Source organism: Nelumbo nucifera, chromosome 8 (genome assembly GCF_055504915.1).
Source record: "Nelumbo nucifera cultivar China Antique chromosome 8, China Antique-T2T, whole genome shotgun sequence".
NCBI lineage: Eukaryota > Viridiplantae > Streptophyta > Magnoliopsida > Proteales > Nelumbonaceae > Nelumbo > Nelumbo nucifera.
The window spans coordinates 58,056,007-58,080,263 of NC_142656.1; the positions used below are offsets into that span (position 1 = coordinate 58,056,007).

Genomic DNA, 24,257 nt, shown 5'->3' on the forward strand with positions numbered 1-24,257 from the left:
CCAATAACAGACCGTCAACAAGTAACTAATCTTACCGTTTGATTCATATCACATTTATAGGTTTTGCACAACTGACGACCTGGATCAACGGATCATGGAGTCTATATTAAGCCTACCCGAAAAGCTGCAGTGAAACTTCATCGGGAGGGTTTGACATTTTTGAGTGGTTCGGTGTTTGGGTTTTTTACTGAGAGTCGGTCTCGGTCAGTTTTTCTGTCCCTCTATCCTCCTTAAGCCTTCTGACTCCTTATCCATATATCACAACTTTTCTTTCTCTCCTTAAGCGCTTTCTGAAGCTCTTGCTCACAGTCGCTTCTTCTTTCATATCTTCTGGAATTCCCACACTGTGACCGTCTTCCTTTCTCTCTTCATACTGCTGTAGTTCCTTCAACCTATCCATCTATGCATGTATCCAGAGAACTTTAGAAGATTCGCAAACAGAAAATGGCGTGTCTGTTGCCACAGTTCAAGTGCTCACCAGACACCCTCTCTATCCACTTCAAAACTCACCAACATCAACACCACTACAGCAACAATAGCCAGTGTAAGTTAGGTCTTTAATTTTCTTCTTTGTCATTCATTTTATTTTTTCTTCCCTATTTGAATTCTCGTATTGTTGTTGTAATATAACTTTAGTTTCTTTCCACAATAATGCGTAGAAGAAGAAAATATTTGGATTTGGAGTAATGGGACTATTCTGTCACTTTGTTTTCTGCTATCTTTCTTTTCAAAGATTTGAAGAAACTATAATGTTGAAGGAATATTTCTTATGACTACTGTAAGATAGCTTTAATTTCGTTTTTTCTTGAGGTTTTCTTATTTTTGAAATTTAACCTATATGATTTATCGAGGTGCATTCTGGAATTGGCAGTCCCCTTTTCAAAATTTGTTTATGGTATGTAAATGAAGAAATGCTTGTCTATGTGTTTGATGCATAAATTAACAGGTATAAGTTATATGGTTATTTTGGATACTCTGTTATTGGATTTGATGTTTTCCATGAGATGAGATAGATGAGTGGAAGAACTACAAAGAATAGGGTCAGAAATGAAGTCATTTGAAGGAACCTAGAAATAGCAGCAATAGGTGATAAAATGAGAGAAAGTAGAATAAGATGGTTTGGTACGTGCATATAAGACCATTGACAGCATCTGTAAGTAGAAAGTGATCTGTTTGCAAGTTGAAGGGGCTGGAAGAGGGAAGAGCTAGTGTTATGTGCCTTAGGAGAACTCACCCTTAAAAGATAGTTGTTAGAGGGAGGGAACCCAAGCACATATATACCCCACAACAACATCCCATTACTACCAATGTGGGATACCTCACATTAGCATCCCATACTACCAATATGGGACAAATGGATCGTAACAGCTAGGGGCAAACCAAAATGGACATATGTTGAAGTAGTAAGAAATGGTATTTAGTGCATGTAGCCATCCCCATATAGCTGGGGCCTGGAATAAGGCTTAGATGATGATGGTGACGACGATGACAATATGATCTTTTTCCCATTATTCTGTAGAAATACTTCTATCCAAGGTTCAATGTATCGATACACCTGATACCCAAGAACTTGCATATCAGGTGTATGGAAGGCACATTACTTTTTTTTGAGTTTTCCCCCCAAAAATTTACAGGGGGTTGGTATTAGGCTTGCCTACACCCTGAAAGTGGTCAAAACCCCCAAACCCCTTTATTTAGTATATTGGGGACTTGCCGATACAATATGATACACCCAATAAAGGGTGTATTATATAAAAAATTCGAACCTTGCTTTCATCGGAAATCTTAATTTAACCTGCTTGTCCACTCTCAGGTAAAAATTGTTATATTGTGATGCCTTGTCCTTGCAATCCATGTCCTAGAATGTATTATGCAATTCTATTTAAATATTCAGAATGATTAGCACATATGTAATCATGATTCTGGAATTTAACTAGATGATTTTTTCCTTTCTTGTTCATTACTTGATGGTTATGTCTGAAGTGAAAACAGAAGCATCTATCCTTTTCTGTTTTATTAAAATGAACCATGATGATATCTTCTTACCAGCATGTCAATTTGGAAGAACCATTGATTAATGAAATTTTATTAGATCAGATTGAAATTGTTTTTCAGTCTTGGTTGCTTTAAATGTGCAGTGAAGGCTAGAGATCTTCTTTGCTTCCGGACACAGTGTATCCTCTCCACAACAACAGCAACTATGACAACTACAGTGGTTGATGATGAAAAGCTGAGAATGCCTTCTTTAGAAGCTCATTTAATTTCAGTACCAGCTGACAGACCCTTGACTTATATTGGGGCTATTGATCCACCCACAAAGGTCAGATTTAATTTATTTCAGACGCCAAAGGAAAAAGTTCTAAAATTTTATTGAGGAGGCCCTATATTTCCATTCCAAGATGACATATCTTACCTATATGCTTTCTATGGATTCATTGCTATCCTAAACTGAAAACAAGCGAATTCTTGTGGCCTAATTCCTAAGATTGCAACACGGCACACTCCTCTTTGTGGTCTGTGATATTTGACTATAGACATCTTGGATTGTTAGGCTAACATTTGTAGCTGAATTGTCTTAATAATTTAGTATAAGCAATTAGAAGTTTTAATTTTTTGGTATTATTTGCATCTATTAGCTTCTACATTAAACTTTTGTCTTTGTTTTTTTTTTTTTGATAAATCTTTTGTCTTTTTTTTGTTGGTAATGAATAGAATAAGTATTCAAGAAAGGGGGGGGGGGGGAGATAAAAGAATTCCTTGCATTTTCTCATAACTTCTTGTTAATTCTGTTGTTTCCCATTATTAATAAAATTCTGTTTTTGTGTTTCTGATAAAAAAAAAATTCCTTGCATTCCACTCCCTAACTTCTACATTAAACTTTTATCTTTCATTTTTTTTTTGTTGGTAATGAATAGAATAAGTATTCAAGAAGGGGGGGGGGTAAAAGAGTTCCTTGCATTTTCTCACCTTCTTGTTAATTCTGTTGTTTCCCATTATTAATAGAATTCTGTTTTTGTGTTTCTGATAAAAAAAGAGTTCCTTGCGTTCCACTCCCTAACTTCTACATTAAACTTTTGTCTTCTTTTTTGTCGGTAATGAATAGAATAAGTATTCAAGAAAGGGGGGTGGGGTGGGGGTAAAAGAGTTCCTTGCATTTTCTCACCTTCTTGTTAATTCTGTTGTTTCCCATTATTAATAAAATTATGTTTTTATGTTTCTGATAAAAAAAAAGTTCCTTGCATTCCACTCCCTAAGGAGGCATATTAGCACATGGAAGTGCAAAAGCACTCATCTCCAAAATCAGGTGCCTGAGAGTGACTCTAAAAACTTCTGATCCATCCACTGAGAGCAAAAAAAATTCTTATCCACCCAACAGTCCCCCCCACACACACAAAAAAAAAAGGAAAAGAAAAGAAAAGAAAAGAAAAATATAAAGGAGAGAGGGAGTGACTGGAATTGGCTATTACTGGGTCAGTACCTGCAAGAAATTAATTTGAAGGAACTTTAACCATGACACTAGTTGGTACACAAGTTTCAGCTGTTATGCATACCATCAGCTGTTATGCATTCTAATCATATGTAGTAGCATATTTTCTGGTTAAAACCAATTAGAAATAGCAGTTGGCTATTTTTTAATGAACAATGCACTTGATTGAGGGCAAGCCTTTTAGATGGAACCCAGACAGAGTTTGACCAAATATGCAGCTAAAATTTCCATCTACTGAGAAAACTCTTACATATTCTGGTCCAAGCAATTCCAAGCTTTTGATGGAATTGAAAGTTGAAAGGAAACTTCTTTATCAAGCTAAAGCATCATATCCTCTAAAATGTAAACATGGCATTTAAAAGATGTATAATCCTGAAAACTAACTTAAACTTAGAGACATGATTTTCATGGTAGTAATCTGAGCCCAAGTAGTAGCCATGCACCTTGTTGTGTAGGTGCCTACTACCTAGGTGACTGGCCTTGCAACCACTTGTGACAAAACAGATCCCGGAGATGATCATGTTCACTTGGAACTTAACCATTTGATGCATCAATGGTTAGCAAACAACCTTCATATCATAAACAATGTAGTAATCTGCATCAGGAAAGGTTTTTTACATTGCAATGCACATGAAATGGTGTGAACTCCATATGGGTGAGTTACTCTGAAAACCATCTAAATAAGAGCTGTATTGTTGATATAAACATGGGAGAGGAGTTATGAAGGTACATTAGTATTTGGAGTGTTTAGTGACATAGTGGCCAATGAGATACCTAGGTCTCCCTCTAGGAGGAAGACTAAGATCGATTAGTTTTTGGAATCCTATTCCAGATATATTCTTTAAAAAATTAGCGACTTGGAAGAGAAATTACATCTCACTGAGAGGTACAATTACCCTAATACATTCAACTGTAGCTATAATTTTATGGATATTATGTGTTGACATTTAGAATTCTTGTTTTCTCTGTCAATATTGGAAAGGTGACGAGGGCTTGAAGAGGGAGCATTAACTAAATGGAAAATTGTATGCAAAAGAAAGGAGGGAGGTGGGCTGGGGTTGGTCAACCTTGTAAAGAGAAGTTCAGCTCTTCTTTGGAAGTGGTTATGGAGGTTCCAGATGCGTAAGTTGTGGCATAATGTGCTCCTTTTCTCACCTCCTTGGAAAAAAGGCAAAATAATGTGAAGAACTCATCTAGGGTAGGGGAACTCAGCTAGAGCTGAACTTTTAGCTACACTTCAATGGGCTGAATTGGCAAGACAGGTGAATATTGATAATTGGTCATTGACTTCAAGGGACTCAAAGTTGGTAACACACTGATTAAAGAACCCGGAGGCAGCAAATTTGGGTTTATGGGGACGGGCTGGGGGGGACTTTTTTGAAGGGTAAAAAGAAAGTTCATTAAAAATAAAAAGAACAGCAGAAGGTGATAAGAAATAACCAACCATCTGAAAACCCACTCAAGAGGCCCAATAAGATCCAATACGAACACAACTTACATCAGTGAAACATGACCAAACACCCAAAGGAAAAATGAAAGTGCAAACCCAACCAACCCCAAAAACAAGAGACACAAGCCTGATACTAAGCAAATCGCATCTCCCTTTCCTGAATCCTGCTTCAGTCTTCATCTGTAAGCAAATCTTCTTGGATTGAACAATCCTCGCCCCATGCCCCTTTTCTTTGTGAGACAGCTTTGTTTTTATCTTTCTCTTACTTTCTTCTTCTTTCAAATTCCTCGAAAGCTTTCCTAGCAAATTCATCACCTTCCCAGAAAAACAGGCCCAAATTTTCCCAGTCGTGACTTCTCTATCAACTAAATTCTGTAATGTCATGCCACTAGATTCTTCTTCAAGTAACTCAGGATTCTGCTGCGGCTGGACCACAGTAGAATCAGAACTGTTGCTCCTCTTGTCTTCCTGATGATCCTTCAACATAGTGGAAGCCGGAGGCTGGGCAGGCATAGTTATCCCCCTATGGTCAGGGACAGTTGGCTTGTTACCTCTCCATCTTTTTCTTCTGTACACCCATTTGAAATTTTTTGTAGGTCCTACACCTGCTGCGGGGGGGGGGGGACTTAAAGAGATTTAAATGACTTACAGTTATTTGACTTTGAGAATTAAATGGGAAAGAAGATCGGATATGGAATGACAAATTGTCTAGCTAAGCAACCTTTTCTGCTTAATAATTTCTTTGTTTACTTATAAAAAAAGCAATCAGTATGCTCGGAAGCCTCTATAACATCATTGCCTAAGTGTCAGCAAATAGGCTTAAAGGAGTTTTAAGGGATATAGTAGCTAAATCTTTAAGTGCCTTTGTTGGTGGAAGACAAATAATTAAGTGTTTTGATTGCAAATAAGGTTGAGGAGAGAAAATGGTAAGACATGACCGTAGTGGTTTCCAAAATTGATCTTGAAAAGTGTTGGTTCGGCTGATATTTTGTTATCCTCTTGTCTGGGTTGGGTATTAAGTCTTTAGTTACTGGGCCTTAGTTACTGGGCCTATTTTTATTTAGTGTCTTATTTGACTGGGTGTCCCATCACTAATCAGGGGCATCCTGGTCCTTTTATGTAACTTTATGTACTGTTATTATATAAGTGAACAGTGCCCATTCGAACATTTCTTCCTTTCTCCTCTTCTTCTTCTCTGCTCACTTGACAGGTTCAGTTCGGCAAACATGGTATCAGAGCACTAAAACTCGCCTGGTTACAGCAGCTGCCTCACACCTCTCTCTCTCTCTCTCACCTTTCTCTCTATCTTGGTACTGCAAAGAAACCCTAGGTCTGGTCGTAGAACCCAACAGAACCTATATCTAGGGTTTCCCTTGGTTGTAGGGCCCAAGGGGAGTTAGTCCCAGTAGCTGATGCCCTAAGAGACACACAGCAAGTTGTAGCCATTCGGCTAAGTGAGATCTGTGTAGAACAGATCTGGAAGAGAGGACTGATCTCAGCAGTCCTAGAACAGTTCGTGGGTGAGGGTTCAGCCTGCGATAGCAGTGGTTAGCGCGTGGTAGAAGCCACAACAGCAAGGTCCAGGCTGCGGCAACAGTGGCTAAACACAGCAGAAGGGTTTCAGTTCGGTGCTTCAGCAGTTTGGTGGCAGCTTGCAACAGCAGTAGTTAGAGCAGTACAGCAGAGTGGAACTTGGTTTTCAGCCCTGATATGGACCCTCCGGTCTGAGTTTACAGTGCTGCAAGCTCCGTAAGTCTGAAGTGGTTTCATATAACTTGTGTGACAGTTTTTGGTACTCTTGCAAGTCGGAGAAGATGTCTTCCGTATCCGGGGAAGTGTCCTCTAGAGATGTTAAGGCTAGTGGGAGGTCTCCTAATTTGGAGAACCCAAATCTGCACAGCCTACAGATAACAAATGTGTTGCTAGACGAATACAACTTTAGGGAATGGTCTGTTTCAGCCATGCTCTTTATCACATCCCGGGATCTTACCGGCTACTTGGACGGGCAGAAGAAAGAACCCGAAATAGGGAGTGCTGAATATGCTATTTGGAGAAGAGAGAATGCTACAGTCATGTCCTGGCTACTTGCTTCAATGACTCCAAGGGTAGCTAGGACCGTTCAACACTTCTCCACAGCTGCCAAGATATGGGAAAAGGTGTCTAAGACCTATGGGTAGAAAAAAAATAATGTCCGAATCTATAGACTGAATCAAGATATTGCTGCCTTGAGGCAAGGAGATATGAGTGTTGCAACATACTTTGCTACGTTAGAAGGACTATGGGAAGAGCTGGATCACCACCTCATCATTGACTAGGAGAATGCCAGAGACAATGAGAAACATGACAAACAAGTTGAAGAGGGTAGAGCATTCAAATTTTTGGCTGGCCTAGATCCAATATATGAGAACATAAGGTCCCAAATTCTGGGAAGAGATGAGATGCCCGACTTACATCATGTCTACTACCTTGTGAGAAATGAAGAGGTGAGAAGAAAAGAGATGCAAGCTGATGCTTAGACTAAACTAGCTGAACAATCTATAGAACATTCAACCCTAATTTCTACAAATCAAAGGGGGAACAAGTTCTCTGACAAGAGACACCTGAAGTGTACTCACTGTGGGGGAGAAGAGCATGTGAAAGAGACTTGTTGGGTTCTCTATCCTCATCTGAAACCAACTGCATTGAGGAAAGATAAGAAGCACCAGAAGGGCCAATCTGCAAGTGGGAACCTGGCAGCAAGTCATAGTGATGGAGGTTCCAAACACTCATCCACAGTTGCTTCCTCTTCCATGGGACAAACTACTAGTTCCCAAGGACACGGGTCTATGGATTTCACAGCTGATGAGGTAGAGGTACTTAGCCGGGCATTGGCCCGCCTAAGGACAAATTCCCTTGCTTCCACCTCCCTTGTCAGATTAGGTATTGTCTCCGCCTTTAGTGCAACTAGTTCCATTGATCCAACCTCTTGGATTATTGATTCCGGTGCGACTGACCACATGACTCACATGTCTTTTTTATTTTCTTCCTATCATTTAATGTTTGGCCAAGACAAGATGAAGGTTGCTGATGGTTCCCCCTCTACCATATCTGGGAAAGGAGTGGTTGACCTAAGCAAGGACCTCTCACTCAAATCTGTCTTGCATGTTCCCAATCTCTCTTCAAACCTTTTATCTGTTTCAAAACTTACCAAGAACTTGAACTGTAGCATAACCTTTTTTCCTACTCATTGTGTTTTTCAGGACAGTTTGACGAAGAGAACGATTGGGAGCGGTCTTGAGCATGGAGGCCTCTACTACCTTGATGCAGACATCAGTTCGATCCTACAAACATCTACTACTAGTGGTCAATCTAATGTGGAGTCATTAACTAAGCTACACCTGTGGCGTGCTAGGCTAAGTCATTTACAGTTTTCGTCATTGGAAATGTTTTTTTCGGAATTGTTCCAAGGTGTTTCAAGTCAAAAGTTAGTCTGTGAAGTCTGTCAATTATCAAAACAGTGTAGAACTGTGTATTCAACTTTTAGTAATGAAATTCAAGCACCTTTTGACTTAGTCCACTCTGATGTTTGGGGTCCTTCTCCCATTGTTTCTATTGATGGCTATCGATACTTTATCAGTTTTATTGATCACTATTTTCAATGCACATGGATCTACTTATTAAAGACATGAGATGAAGTGTCGCGGGTAACCAAGGCATTTTGCAAAATGATTGAAACACAATTTGGCAAGAAAATCAAGCAATTTAGGTCAGATAATGTTGCTGAATATTTCGAAAGGTCCTTAAACTTGTTTATGGAGGATGCGGGAATGATCCATCAGTCATCTTGTGCTAGTACCCCCGAACAGAATGGGGTTGCTGAGCGCAAGAATAAACACTTATTGGAGACTGCACGAGCTTTACTATTTCAGCACAAGGTTCCAAAAGCCTATTGGTCTCCAGCAATCCTTACTGCATCATATTTGATAAACCGAATGCCATCTAAGGTCTTGGGGATGAAGACTCCATTTTCTGTTCTTTGCCCTCACCTTCCTGTTTTTTCTCTTCCACCGAGGGTCTTTGGGTGTGTATGTTTCATACATGTCAAGGATCCGAAGAAGACCAAATTGGATCCTCGAGCTACGAAGGGAATTTTCTTGGGGTACCCTCCTACTCAGAAGGGATACAAGTGTTACGATCCAGTCACCAAGAAAAAATATGTCACAAAAGATGTGGTGTTCTTTGAGTCTCAATCCTACTTTCAGTCTTCCCCGGATCCTCTTCATGGGGAGACTAGTGGGATGGAAGAGGACCCTCCTGCTGATCATTCTATTCCCTCCTTCTTTGTGCCCCTCTCTGCCTCGGATCTTCCATCCTCTCCTCTTGATCCTCCTAGTTGTAGTATCCTAGGTGAATCTAGTGAGGCTCCCATTGGCCCGACTACTACTAGTGATGTTGCAAATGTTACTAAAGACTTCAGCAGGCAGCAGAAAGATATCAGAATCACCTACAATAGAAGGAAGAAGAGTCCTCCCAACTCATGACAACAACCAATTGGACTCGGATCAACCTGTCTCAGTAACTCAAGGTAATCCTATCAATTCTTCTGACTTGGATCTTCCGATTGCCCTTCGTAAGTCTACCCGTTCTTGTACTATCAGACACCCCATTGCTGATTTTGTGTCTTACTCACATTTGTCCCCTCGTTATTGTTCTTCTGTGTCTGCTCTCTCTTCTATGCATGTTCCTACTAGGTACTCAGAGGCAGTGTCTGACCCAAAGTGGAAAGATGCTATGAATGAAGAAATGAAGGCCTTAATGAAAGCAGGGATTTGGGAATTAGTAGATTTACTAGAAGGGAAAGGCATTGTTGGATGCAAGTGGGTGTTCACTGTGAAGCATAGGGAGGATGGGTCTATTGAAAGATACAAGGGTAGACTCGTAGCAAAGGGATTTACTCAAAAGGAAGGAATTGACTACAAAGAAACATTTGCTCCGGTAGCAAAACTCAACACTATCAGAGTTCTACTATCATTAGCTGCAAATTTCTCATGGGAGCTTCATCAGCTGGATGTGAAGAATGCCTTTTTAAATGGTGATCTACATGAGGAGGTATTCATGGATCCTCCACCAGGTTATGAATTTGGCAGGAAAGTGTGTAGACTGAGAAAAACACTATATGGCCTTAAACAGTCCCCTCGAGCTTGGTTTGAGAAGCTATGTGGAGCCATGAAGAAGGGTGGTTATACTCAAAGCGGGGCATTTCATACCCTATTCATAAGGAAGAGAAATGGGAAACTTATAGCTCTTATCATCCATGTAGATGATATGGTAATTACTGGGGATGATAAGGAAGAGATTAAAAGGATGAAGGAGGTCCTAGCTGCTGAATTTGAAATCAAAGACCTGGGTCAACTGAGATACTTTCTAGGGATTGAAGTTGCTAGATCCAAAGAGGGCATCTATATATGTCAACGGAAATACATCCTTGACCTTCTACAAGAGACAGGCATGTTGGGGTGTAGGCCAACAGATACTCCAATAGAACCAAACCATGGTCTACAGGAGTCGGTAGGAGAGGACTACCCTGATAAGGAAAGATACCAAAAGCTAGCGGGGAAGTTAATTTACCTGTCCCTCACTCGTCCCGACATTGCTTATGCTGTTCATGTTGTCAGTCAGTTCATGCACAATCCAAAGAGGGCATCTATATATGTCAATGGAAATACATCATTGACCTTCTACAAGAGACAGGCATGTTGGGGTGTAGGCCAACAGATACTCCAATAGAACAAAACCATGGTCTACAGGAGTCGGTAGGAGAGGACTACCCTGATAAGGAAAGATACCAAAAGCTAGTGGGGAAGTTAATTTACCTGTCCCTCACTTGTCCTGACATTGCTTATGCTGTTCATGTTATCGGTCAATTCATGAACAATCCAAAAATTCCTCACATGAAAGCTGTAGAAAGGATTCTCAGATATTTGAAGTCTTGCCCTGGGAAAGGGATTATGTTCAGAAAAAAACAATAAAATTGAAGTTGAAGGATATACCGATGCAGATTGGGCTGGTTCTGTGGGTGACAGAAAGTTGACTTCAGGATACTGCACCTTTGTTGGAGGAAATTTAGTTACATGGAGAAGTAAAAAACAGAATGTGGTTTCTAGGTCTAGCGCAGAGGCTAAATATCGGGCTATGGCTCATGGTGTTGCGGAACTGTTGTGGCTTAAGATTCTTCTTGGTGAACTAGGAGTGAAGATTGAGTGTCCTCTCAAGTTGTACTGTGACAACAAGGCTGTCATCAACATTGCAAATAACCCAGTGCAACATGATAGAACAAAACATATTGAGATAGACCGTCACTTTGTTAGAGAAAGAATAGTCTCAGGAGAACTCTGCATTCCTTACACTCCCTCAGAGATGCAGATTGCAGATGTCTTAACTAAAGGGCTAACCACAGTGAAATTCTTGGACTTACTTGGCAAGCTAAACATGATTGACATCCATGCTTAGCTTGAGGGGGAGTGTTGGTTCGGCTGATATTTTGTTATCCTTTTGTCTGGGTTGGGTATTAAGTCTTTAGTTAATGGGCCTATTTTTATTTAGTGTCTTATTTGACTGGGTGTCCCATCACTAATCAGGGGCATCCTGGTCCTTTTATGTAACTTTATGTACTGTTATTATATAAGTGAACAGGGCCGGCTGATGAACAGTGCCCATTCGAACATTTCTTCCTTTCTCCTCTTCTTCTTCCTCTTCTTCTTCTCTGCTCACTTGACAGGTTCAGTTCGGCAAACAAAAAGGTTATGATAGAGTTGACTAAAATTATCTGTGGCAAATCCTAAACTGAAAGGATTTGAGATACATGTGGATTAAATGGATGAAAGGGTACATCAAATCTTCTTGGTTCTTAGTTCTTTTCAATGTAATTCCCCATGGTTTCTCCAAGGCTTCAAGAGGAATCCAGCAAGGTTGTCCTCTTTCCCCTCTGCTTTTTGTTTTGATAACCGACTTTCTTGATGCTTTTCTAGAGAGTTTCCAACCAAAACATAATTCCAGGTTTTGTGGTGGGTAGAGAAAATACTACCATTTCTCGTTTTCAGTATGTGGATGGCACTAGGGGTGCAACTTGTGCGGGCTTGGGTTGGGTTTTTGTCAAAATTTGAATGGGTCCGGCTCGAAGTAGTGATTGGGTGGAAGTCTAATTTGGCTTAAAGCAGTCTTCTGGGTATTCATCTCTTCCAAAATCAGTTGATGGATTTGAAGTGTTGGGTTGTTAGTTGGATAATTGGCCAATAAAGCATCTTAGCATGCCTTTGGGTGGGAATTTGGAATCCATTAGTTTTTGGAATCCGGTTATTGAGGTGTGAAAGAAGGTCGGATCAGTGGAAGCGCTTTCTCTCTAAAGGAGGGGAAGGCTAACGCTAACCCTTATTAGAGATTTAGAGTTTCTCTCTCTCTAACCTTTCTATGTACTATCTCTATTTTTAAAGCTGCATTTAAAGTGAGAAACTGCATTGAGAAGCTTTAGAGGGACTTTTTATGGGATAGAGGTGGTGGCAAAAGGGAGCATCTGATAAGTTGGAAGACAGTTTTAAGCCTAAGGCGGTGGGTGGGTTGGGCCTTGGTCATATTTTGGAAAGAAAATTGGCTCTTCTTGGCAAATAATTTTGATGCTCCTCCCTAGAACAAGACAAGCTTTGGGCCTCAATAATCAGAAGCAAATAAGGAATATCAATGGTAGAGATTGTCTTTGAATAAATTTTCCTTGGCACATCCTTGGAAAGGTATTGTCCAAACCTTCTCCTTGTTCTTTTCTTTCTTGAGGTTCAATGTAGGTGAATAAATTTTTCTTGAGGTTCAATCAGAAGCAAACAAGGATAATCAATGGTAGAGATTGTCTTTGAATAAATTTTCCTTGGCACATCCTTGGAAAGGTATTGTCCAAACCTTCTCCTTGTTCTTTTCTTTCTTGAGGTTCAATGTAGGTGAATAAATTTTTCTTGAGGTTCAATCAGAAGCAAATAAGGAATATCAATGGTAGAGATTGTCTTTGAATAAATTTTCCTTGGCACATCCTTGGAAAGGTATTGTCCAAACTTTCTCCTTGTTCTTTTCTTTCTTGAGGTTCAGTGTAGGTGACAGTAACCGAATAAAATTTTGTAGACGTATGGTGTGGTGCCCAACCTTTTTGTCTTGTTTACCCTAGTCACTTTTGGATTGTTCAAGATAGGGATGCCTAGATTTTTTTGATATTCTCTAGAGGAAGTCAAGGTCTATCCTTTAACTTTCAGTTTTGAAGAGTTCTCAATGATATTGAAGCAAATGAAGTCTCCTCCCTTTTGAGTTCTCTGAATGATGTCTTCTTATCCTCTTCCCTCCCCAATAGAAGAATTTGGTCACTTGCCTCCTTGGGCACTTTTATGACCAATTCCTTGTACCATAGATTAGTTGCTGGTTCCATGACCTTCCCCTTCCCGGTTGAAGGGCTTTGGCCCTCCTTTGTTCCTTCCAAAGCCTCCTTTATTTGTGAGGTGGTCTGTGAAAGGATGAGATACAAAATTCATGGAGCATTGGTTAATGGAGATGCAGGATTGATGGGGCATTTTGTTACTGATAAAACAAAATGTTTAACATGTAAACTGGCTGAGGAAAGGTGGAGGAATAATTTGGCAGTAAAGGAATGATTTCAGGCGCTTCAAACAGGCTTCTAAAGACATAGTGGTTCAAATAAGATGGGCTAGAAGATCAGCAAACAATATGGCTGATGGTTTAGCTAAGCAAGGAGTTCAAAGACAATCTATGTTTTGGGCTATATTCTAGCCAGTAGAATGTTTCTGTTGGGTTACCCTTTGGCTGTTATGTAACTTAAGGGATTGTTTTTGGGTTTGTGGTCTAAGTTGAATGCTTGTCCACCACAACTTCTTGTTGTCTAATTAATTGAATTTTCTGTGTTGCTGATAAAAAAAAAAAAAACAAAATGTGTTAACATTCATGAGGCATCGATTAATGGATGAGATGTAGGATTATCATGTTCTGCTTTAACTTCACCTTGGAAAGCTATATTATTGATTTTTGTCAGGTATGATGCCTGTTCTGGAAATAAGGCTAAATTCTAGGAAGACATTTGTTGTCAGGGTTCTGCCTTGAGAGTTGGCTTTCCAGCCATTTTTTCAATATCCACCCAAGAGCTGAACCTATCTCATGCTTTCTTACTTGGGATTTTAGCTTTAGGGTCTTTGAAACTCCAGAGATTTTGTACTGGTCAGAAATCCTTGAAAGGGACTTCTTGGATTACATTAAACCTGATGGCAGAACTTGGACTCTTACATAATTTGGCTCATTTATGTATTTTTTTTTATTTTTTTAAGTTTTATCTACCTAAAATAAGGGCTTTTTGTTGGGAGGTATTCCATTTGAAAATTAATACATGAGAGACCTTACAAAAGAGAAAGCCTTTCTGTTGTTTTTCCCCAACATTTTTTCTTTGTTATGTAAGTTGAGAAACTATCACTACTAATCTTCTATCGCTCGTTTCATGTACTAGGGAATGGTTCTCCTTTTGTGTGCAGGAGATACCAACCGGCTGACGTACAAGGCCTCTTTGTCCTCATCTTTCACATGGCCAAGGAGGACCATCTATAACATCCATAAAAAGTGATCTGTTACAAGTTGAAGGGGATGGAAGAGCTAGGGCCAGACTGAAAAAGTGCATGGTTTGAAGTAGTAAGAAATGAATTAGATGCTCATAATAAACAATGGATATGGCACTGTACAGAATGGACTGGCAAAACAGGATTCATGTAGCTAACCCCATATCATTATCATCCATGCTTTATCCCAACTATATGGAGTTGGCTACATGAATCCTGTTTTGCCAATTCGTTCTATTTAATGCCATGTCCACTGTTAATGTAGCTGACCCCATATGGTGAAGAGAAATAATGAAGGAAGAGAGAAAATAATGTGGAGATGTCCAAGGGCAACGGGGTTGTGAGCAGTACAGGAAGAGAGGAATGCTAGAATATTTAATGTTTTGCAATGACCAAAAGAATGCCATCATGGAAAGTATCTAAATAGTGGCACATTGGATTAAAACACTAGAGGATTTTGCCTGTTCTCCACTGATGATACTTTTAGGGGATTGTAGCACTTGGCATTACTTATCCACAGCTAGATCTTCTCTCTTGATGCATTGGAGTCCAATCCATAACCAGGTTAAATTGAACTTTAAAGGGTGCGTAGCATACTGGCATCCGTAATCTGGGATTATTAGGCATTGGAAGGGGGTATAGGTGCAACCTGGGCAGGCTTGGGCTGAGGACTTCTTAAAAATTTGAATGGGCTCGGTCTGACAGCCTGGGCCTGATGCTGTGTGAATTCCTCAAATTTGGTACCTGACTTGCATCCCAATTGGTGGAGTCTTTCGAAATAGTCAAGGTTCAACATTAGCCATTTACTAAGGCCCTACAGGTGTTGGAAACTCTAGAAGGGCTGAAATGTCCATAGTATCATGGGAACTGAGGTTGAGTAGTTAACTTTAGAAGTCTAGCGGTGGAGGGGGGATCTCAAGGTGGAAGTGGATGGTTGAAAAACTTCACCAGATCAGCAAATTTTTGTGGTTGATGCTACAAGAGAAACATGGCAGCTGGAAAAGGAGTTGCTAATCACTTATTAATGCATTAAAAGATCAGCATAAATTTTTGTGACTGATATGGCTAAACAAGGGGTAAATAGGGTTCATATGTTCTGGGGATACTTACAAGACAACAGCTTGTATTTAGAAAGAAGGAAAAAGTTAGGCAGCAAAAGCTAGCCCATATCTTGAGGTCCTTGCACTTGATGTACATATTCTTTTATGGGAATCAGTCCTGTTCCAATTTTGTTTATACCTTATTATAGTCCTGTCTGTTCCACTCATTGATGTATTTCCTTTCTTCTCTTTAGAATTGAAGTTCTCAGTCACAAGAACAATAATCAATAAATTGTTTACCTGTAACCAATCAAAAAGAAAAAAAGAAAGCATGGAGGACAATGAAAAAGAAAAAAAAAAAGGAAACCCTGTTTTTGACACATGGAAGAAGGGGGTTGGGAGGCATGTACTTGATGTTGAACGCATTAATCATACTCCTTCCTCCCCTGATCCCTAAGCAGTACCTGTTGAATGCTACTTCTGTTTTTAATGAATGTTAATCTGCAGTAAAGGTGTATGTTTTCTGATAATGTAATAATATGTTAATAGGGTCTTGTACTGATGTTACAATAAGGCACCTGCATTTAATTTTTTCTTGCCTATGCATCCAACCTGGCAGTGCTTCTAGAAATCAAGGTATTTGCCACATTGCAGAACAGCGAGGAGCAGTATTTTCAACTTGTTGACCTTGCTCATAACTGGTGACCTGTTGACAATCCTGGTTTGGGTCAACCTCTAATCTGCTATGTTACAAAAACCATTGACTCAGTCAACAAAGTTTTTGTATTATTTTGTTTTTTTGAATTTTTATATTGATGACATCATGGGTTGACCCCTTAGATGGCTGAACCATTGACCCATTGACCCAGAAGGAAAACAGTTCAACCTCTGGGCTGGGTTTTAAAGCACTGCCAGGAGTTCCCATGCCTTGGTCCCCTTTGAGTCCTTGTTGTGTAGGCGCTTAGCTTGGTAGCTATGTTCAGGATAAATTTTCATCATAAATAAAGGGGAAGCTTATAGTAACCTAATCAACCTTAGTTTTGTCATTAATTTTTAGAGAGTGGTAAAAAATGACAAAGGTTAGGTCCACCATTTCTTCAACCAAAAGAAAAAGGTCCACACCTCCCAAGACCCCAAATAACCAGGACCAATATTGGGTAATGGGATTTTTTTTTTGTCTGGTCAAGAACAAGATCTCAACCAAAATATAGTAGGGACTGTTTAGACTAGAGGAAACCTTTGCAACAAGCCAAAGTCCACAAGTTTGACAGTGGGCCATGGAGTTATACATCCCAATAGCTAAGGTTATTAAATTACCTCTAACATCTTTCCATTCATGGTGTCCTAAAAGTTTATCCATCCAAACAATATCTCGGTTTTGAATATAATTGATGCAGTTTTGGTTGAAGTTTCATGACGAGTTATATTTGGATCATCTGGTTGGCATAGTTTCAAAAGTTTTTGTTGGTTAGTGAAGATTAATAGCAAACTTATCTTTCGAGCTGTTAGTGAGGGACTCTTATGTTTACTACATTATGAAAACTAAAAATATCAATATCTTCTCCACGATAATATTTTCAAATATTTGGTTCTGTTTATCTACATGCAGGCAAAATTCGAAGCAACTTTGGCCACAGAACCACTTATTACAGGTGATGAGGCCTTGATTGCTGCTGCTGCAGTCGAAGCAGTTGCTTTAGCAAAAGCAGCAGTTGAGATTGCTAAGGATGCAGCCCTCATGGTCAGTACTAACCCTTCTTCAAAATCAGATAAGTGGCCTCCAGATATTCCATCTGAGTTGGATACTTACTGGCATGAGACGGCTCAACTTAATGAAATAGAACAAGTTGACATGGTGCACCATTCTTTAGGAGCAGAATCAAGACCAAAGGAAGACTCTGACTATTTGGATCCAACAGATGAGGAACTCAAACTCTTACAAATGCAGCTTTCAAAAAGCATAGCTGTGAGATCAGGACGTCAAACAGAAAGACGAGCCAGAAGAGCAAGGGCGGCAGAAAAGGTTGCTGCAAATGTCGTTGCTGTGAAGTCTGGATCTTCAAGCAGGAAAAAACGTTCTGCTTTACAGGATGTAGACTATTCTGACCCCTTGCGTTATTTGAGAGGGACTACTAGCACTTCCAGGCTTCTAACAGCTACTGAAGAGCTGGAGTTCTCAGAAGGAATACAGGTATAATCTTTCCTGAAGATATTTTCTAATTATTAAATTTGAAGTTTATTAATTAATGTTATGGAAAGACTGGATGAAGGGAAAAATAGGTACAGCAGGAGTCTAAAGTATGGGCTCCCCATAACATATGCAAGTTAACGTTTCCTATACTGTTAAAGAACAGTAAAACATCTAACTCATTACTGCATGCCTGATAAGTATATCGGCAGTTGAATTGGCAGATTTCAGAGCTTTCACATTAAGGCTGTGTTTGGTTTGAAAGAAAAGCTAGGGAAACCTGTACAAACCTTTTCTTTCAAGCTAAACACAGCCTAAAGGATATGCAAGTGATATTAAGAGAGTATGTGTCAAAATCACTAATATCTGTTCTATTTTGTTTTATTAAGTGTAATATGATGATGGTTTTGTCTTCACTATCAGTTTGGCCTAGATAATTTGCTTGAAAGTAGTATTTCAAGAAACAACTACTCATCAAGTTTCTATATGAACTTCGATTTTATAGTTATTTTCTGTAAAAACTATCTTCGGAATTTTTGTGCAAGTACATTGTCAATATTATGTTACCGATAAATGAATACAGATGCACACAAATATGGGAAACAGAGATTAATTCTATCCTAAGACCCTAAATGGTGTTACAGATGTAGGTATTACATATAATATGCGTATATAGCACCGAACAAAGCAGAATGAAGAAATATGATTCATGTAGCTGACCCCATATAATTGGAACAAGGTATTGTTGAGTGGAGATATAATATTTTGTATAGAGTTTTAAATCTAAGTTAGAACAAGGTATCAAGACTTATTTTTTACCAAATTAGTTCACACTTAGACAAAGGAATTCTATGTTCTTGGCTAAGTGTGCATAAGCACTTATGGAAGCAGTATGGGTAATCCAGTAGGTTAATAACTAATCCAACCTGGAGTCCACTGCACAGGGGATTCGTGAAACTCAATTTTGATGGAAGCAGTATGGGTAATCCAGGACCTTCAGGCATAAGAGGTGTATTCAGAGATTTTAGGTAATGTAATGGCTCTTTATTCAGGACCAGTTGGTGAAGGAGATTCTCTGTCTCTCTTAGAGCAGAGGTGCTGGCTGTGATGGAAGGAATACAAAGAGTAAGACTGTTGAACATTAGAAAATTAATTGTGGAAGGAGTTTAAAAACTGGTGGTGAGTTGGTTGCAATGTGATGACCAGAGGAAGTGGATCTATAGCAGTCTAAAAAGAAATTTAAATGGATAACAAAAGACATGGAAGTGAAGGTTCAATGGGTAAAGCGTTATGCTAACCCTATGGCAGATGGCTTAGCCAAGAAAGGAGTGGAGAGGGAAACTTTGTTCTGGGCACGGTTGTAAAGCGAGTAGTTTGTTGGGGAGAGACAAGTACAGGTCGAATTGGGTATATATCATGTCCAACACCAGTATGTTAAGCATGTAGAGGTCAGTGGTTTATTGTTGACCCGAACAGTCAGACCATTCAACCTGTCACCCTGGAGAAAATACAGGTAGGTCTAACCTGAAACCTGTTTTTTTTTTTATTTTATTTTTATCAATAACACATTTCATTAATTAATAACAGAAATAATTACAAAGGGGAAGATAAACTTTCTTATCTTCCATCTGAAGCTTGAGCCCCCAAGAACAGAAAAATAAAAAGGTTACACCTGTGCCCAAAACATTGACTCCCTCTCCACCCCTTGTTTAGCTAACCCATCAGCAAAAGAGTTAGCTGATCTTTTCACCCAGCTGATCTTGACTTCCATCTCTTGAACCAGCCACCTAAATTTCCTCCTCTCATTGCTGTAATTCCATAATCCACTGTTGTCTTTATTTAGCCACCCTACCACCACCTCCGAGTCCCATTCAATTATGAGTTTTCTTATGTTCTTCTCCTTAGCTCTCTGGACTCCTTCTATAACTGCATAGATCTCGGCTCTGAGTGAGTCACCCACTTCAATTGGGCCTGAGAACAGGGCTGAAACAAACCCATTCTCATCCCTAAACACACCCCCAATTCCTGATTGTCCAGGATTCCCTCTACTACTCCCATCAAAGTTTAGTTTTAAGAAACCAGCAGGTGGGGGGTCCAAGACACACTCATTACTGTTTTGGTCTGGATGCAATTAGCAATCTAACCTCAAACCTGTTAAATGCTAAATACCTTTCTTTTGGAGGGGAAGTCACTTTATTGAAGAGTGTTCTATCGTCCATTCCTATCTTCTTTCTTTCTTTATACTCAATTCCAGCTGGAATGGCTAATGTAATTGAAAAGAAAATGAGAGATTTTTTATGGGAATGATGGAAGGGTGAGAAGAAATATAATTTGGTTAATTGGAAAAAGGTGTGCAAACCTAAACTCCAAGCGGGTTTAGGCGTTCGGAGAGTGAAGGATATGAATACAGCTTTGCTGGGAAAGTGGCTTTTGAGGTTCGGTGAGAGCCAAGAAGGTTTGTGGAGAAGGGTGCTAATTGTGAAGTATGGACAAAGCCACACGGGATGGGAGCCGGGGGTGCCCAATCAGACGTATGGGTGCTTTGTGTGGAAAGGCATAAGGAAAGCTTTTGACCCTTTTATGAAGGGTATCTGCTTCAAAATTGAAAATTGGTGATGGCCATCGGGTGAAATTCTGGAGAGACTCCTGGTGTGAAGGTAGACCACTGAAAGAGTCTTTCCCTGCCCTGTATGAGTTGGCAATAGACAAAGAAGCTTGGGTGACAGACCACTTACAGGTGCAGAAAGGGAATGTAATCTGGACTCCTCGTTTCAGAAGAAACGTAAATGACTGGGAGGTGGAGGCAATGGTGGAAATGCTTCACAAATTATATAGCACTCAGGTGGAGATTGGGAGCATTGATAGAAGGCTGTGGAAAGGGGATAAATCTGGAAGTTTTACAGTCAAATCTTTCTATAATCACATGTCCAGGTCAGAGGAGTAGGCCATTCCAGCTGTCCAGCAAACAACATTTGGTGCAAAAATGTGCCATCAAGGGTAGCCTTCTTTGTGTGAACCACCTACCTCAACAGAATTCTAACCGGGGATAACTTAACTAGGAGGAGCATGCCTTTGGAGTCCAATAATTGTGTGTTGTGCGATGGGCATGCCGAATCAGTTAACCACTCGAATACTTGATGCTACACTGACTTTGCCCACGAGATTTGGTCAAGGATTTGGGAAGTGTTTGAGGTGCAAACCTGCAATCCAGAATCAGTGGTGGACTTCTTACAGAGCTGGAGTGTAGCGGGTCTAACCAAGAGGGGGAAGGTCACATGGAATATCACTCCTGCAGCAGTTTTTTGGTGCGCCTGGCAAGAGAGAAACTCAAGAATGTTCAAAAGCCAAAGCAGCTTGGTAGACTCAGTTTTTCAGAAAATCTTGGGGAAATTGTTTTCCTGGCTGTCTATGAACAAACTATGTAGGGAGAGAAATCTCAATTCCTTTTTTGTATATGATAATATTTTTATAAAACAGAGGGTGGGGGTTTAGGGTCGTATGGGCATTGGCTGTGCATCCCCCCTTTTCTGTATAGCAGCTTGTTATGCTGTTTTTAGTTTCCTCAATAAATTCATACCTTACTTTCTCTCTAAAAAAGAAAAAAAAGACCAATGACCGTCTGTTAACCAGGTGAAAATCTTAAAATCTTAAAAAATACAATTCTGCACAACTTATATAATAAAAAAGAAAATGCAAAATATATATACAACATATGACTTTTATGACCATCATTGAAAAATGAACAATTAAAATTTAAAAAAATAATATACTTGTTGAGAGTAAGTTAGAGTACAGCAACAGTGGTGGTGCCACAGTGAGTCTTCCTCGTCATTTAATGGTCCATCACCTGGACAGAAAACTGGATTGGATTTAAAGCATTCAATGTACCATAGATATATTGCTAATTTCTGGAAGAGAAATGCAAAGTACCATTTTAAATATGCCTTAATGACAATATGCTCATCTAGTAGAATTGGTTTTAGATGCACAGGTGGTGTGAACTAGCCTTCGATGTTTCTCAACTCTCAAGAATGTCCTTTGCCATCAAATACAAATGATACAGAAAGACAGAGAAAAGAAGAAATCCAAAATACTATTCCTTTTTTATAGATAATAAGAATTTCATGTTCAATTTTGCACTTTGTACAAATTATTCATATTAGTGCTTTCAACCTATCATTGACCTGGCTGGTTGGACCAGTGATCTGGTCACAATCACAGTCCAGATCAACCTCTAATATATATTGTAAAAACTGTTGGCTTGGTCAACATCCTGTCAATGCAGGTGGTTGAACCATTGACCTGTGTGACCTGAGGTGTTCTTCCTTCTAGATTAAGTCTTCAAGGATGTGCATTGATCCCTAACAGTGTCCAGCCTAGGCCCTACTCCAATGATCCCAGGTAGTCAGGATCATCATTGGTAATGGCCCTTTTTTATGTTTGGAAGGCACTGGTGGTCATTCCAAGTCTCCAAGGGACTTTCGTTATGGCCTGTCAAAGGCTGTAGAATAAAAAGGCAAAATATTGTGAAATTTAACTTCTGTTGCTTTATGCTGTCATTATTGCACCATCTAGAATTCATTTTCTTGTCTTCTTAAAATAGTTTACTTGTTCAATGTTACATTTATCCAATGTCATATTTTCTTCTTAAAGTTCTCCTTGGTGGTACACATTCAATGGCAGTTCTGGCTTCTTTTAAAGCTACTAAATTAGTAATGTTGTTGGTGATGTAGTTTAAAATTTCGTCTCAATGAGAGGTGCTCTGTTTTCTAATTTTCAGTCCTCTGATTCGGGAGAGAGGAAATGTTTAGTTATTGCCCTACTTTGAATCAGATCTATTCCAGTGGCATGGTGGCTAGAAAATGCTTTTGATTTTTTTACGAGAAATTTTTATATTTATGTGAACTGTGGAGTTTCTTTTTTTTTTTTTTCAATTTCCACACTTGTCTGGCTAATAATGTCTTCTGTGATTTATATCGTATAGGACTTATTGAAGCTAGAAAAGCTTTATGAAGAGCTTGCAGAACGATACGGAGGTCAACCCACTTTTGCTCAATGGGCAGCTGCTGCTGGAATTGACCAGAAGACATTGAGGAAGCGCCTCAACTATGGCATTCTTTGCAAAGACAAAATGATCAAAAGCAACATACGACTTGTTATTTCTATTGCAAAAAATTATCAGGGAGCTGGAATGAACCTTCAGGATCTTGTTCAGGTACTCATCCCCTTTTATACTTCTACATGGTGCCACCTAGATTCCTGAAATCTGCCTGACACTGTCTAGCCATATCCTTGCCATATCTGGATATTATAGTAATAATTAAATTGTAGTAAAACATGTTCTACAAGTTTACAACCCCCAGTTCATTTGCTTCAACCCTTTTGGATATTAAACCTTTCACAGGAAGGATGTCGAGGACTTGTAAGGGGTGCAGAGAAGTTCGATGCTTCAAAGGGTTTTAAATTCTCAACCTATGCACACTGGTGGATTAAACAGGCAGTTAGGAAGTCTCTTTCAGACCAGTCCAGGACAATTCGCTTACCAGTAAGTCTTCAACATTTTAAAAACAAAATTAGATTGTTCCTTTTTTGGTGCAAAAAAAAAACTAAAAAGATTTTGGGTGCCACTTTTTACAATTATTAAATTGTGACTGCATTTTTGATATTTTCTGCTACATTATATTCTCCAATCATATTTTTGAATATCCTTGGAACAGTTTCACATGGTTGAGGCAACGTATCGAGTAAGGGAGGCTAGGAAACAACTTTATAGTGAGAATGGAAGACATCCTGATAATGAAGAAGTTGCTGAGGCAACGGGGTTGTCGATGAAGAGGCTCACAGCTGTGCTTCTTACCCCTAAAGCTCCAAGATCTCTTGACCAGAAAATTGGGATCAACCAGAACCTAAAACCTTCTGTATGTCCCTTTTTTGGTCTTTTCGTTTTTGTTTATATATTTTTCTTCATAAGAGATTCCTCTTTTGATTATTAATGGGAGACTTCTCTCTATTATCAGGAAGTGATTGCAGATCCAGATGCAGAAACGACTGAAGAATTGCTAATGAAGAAATTCATGAAACAAGACCTGGAGAAGGTGTTAGACAGTCTTAACCCAAGGGAAAAACAAGTAATTAGGTGGCGATTCGGGCTGGAGGATGGAAGAATGAAGACCCTGCAAGAGATTGGTGAGTTGATGGGTGTGAGTAGAGAAAGAATCAGGCAGATAGAATCCTGTGCCTTTAGGAAGCTGAAGAATAAGAAGAGAACAAAAAATTTACAGCAATATTTGATTTCTTAACCCCGCAGAATAAGATGCTTTAAGGGGTTGTCTATATTTCTTTTCTTTCCTGTCGTTTTCTGTTTCTTTTTCTTTTTCTTTTGCCCCACGGAAAACATTTCCTTTCAATTTCCTTCGCAATATGTACATTCAATTTATTCAGATTCATGGGAATCAGTAGCAAT

At 39.4% G+C, this 24,257-nt stretch overlaps 1 protein-coding gene across 1 annotated transcript; it reads left to right on the top strand.

Moving 5' to 3' along the window:
- Positions 1-249: 249 nt before the first annotated feature.
- LOC104612638 (RNA polymerase sigma factor sigB-like) lies at positions 250-24,240 on the top strand. Its single transcript, XM_010280139.3, has 7 exons — positions 250-544; positions 2,139-2,320; positions 17,216-17,797; positions 22,779-23,009; positions 23,199-23,339; positions 23,512-23,712; positions 23,812-24,240. Exons 1-7 carry the CDS (start codon positions 445-447, stop codon positions 24,091-24,093), a joined length of 1,719 nt encoding a protein of 572 aa, XP_010278441.1. The 5' UTR covers positions 250-444; the 3' UTR covers positions 24,094-24,240.
- The last annotated feature ends 17 nt before the right edge of the window (positions 24,241-24,257 follow it).

What these genes read in the sequence shown, in the direction of transcription:
- LOC104612638 (XM_010280139.3), top strand. Translation starts at nt 445, where the DNA reads ATGGCGTGTCTGTTGCCACAGTTCAAGTGCTCACCAGACACCCTCTCT. An exon ending in AGTTCTCAGAAGGAATACAG is followed by an intron (nt 17,798 to 22,778) that starts GTATAATCTTTC and finishes TATATCGTATAG; the next exon opens with GACTTATTGAAGCTAGAAAA. An exon ending in ACCTTCAGGATCTTGTTCAG is followed by an intron (nt 23,010 to 23,198) that starts GTACTCATCCCC and finishes AACCTTTCACAG; the next exon opens with GAAGGATGTCGAGGACTTGT.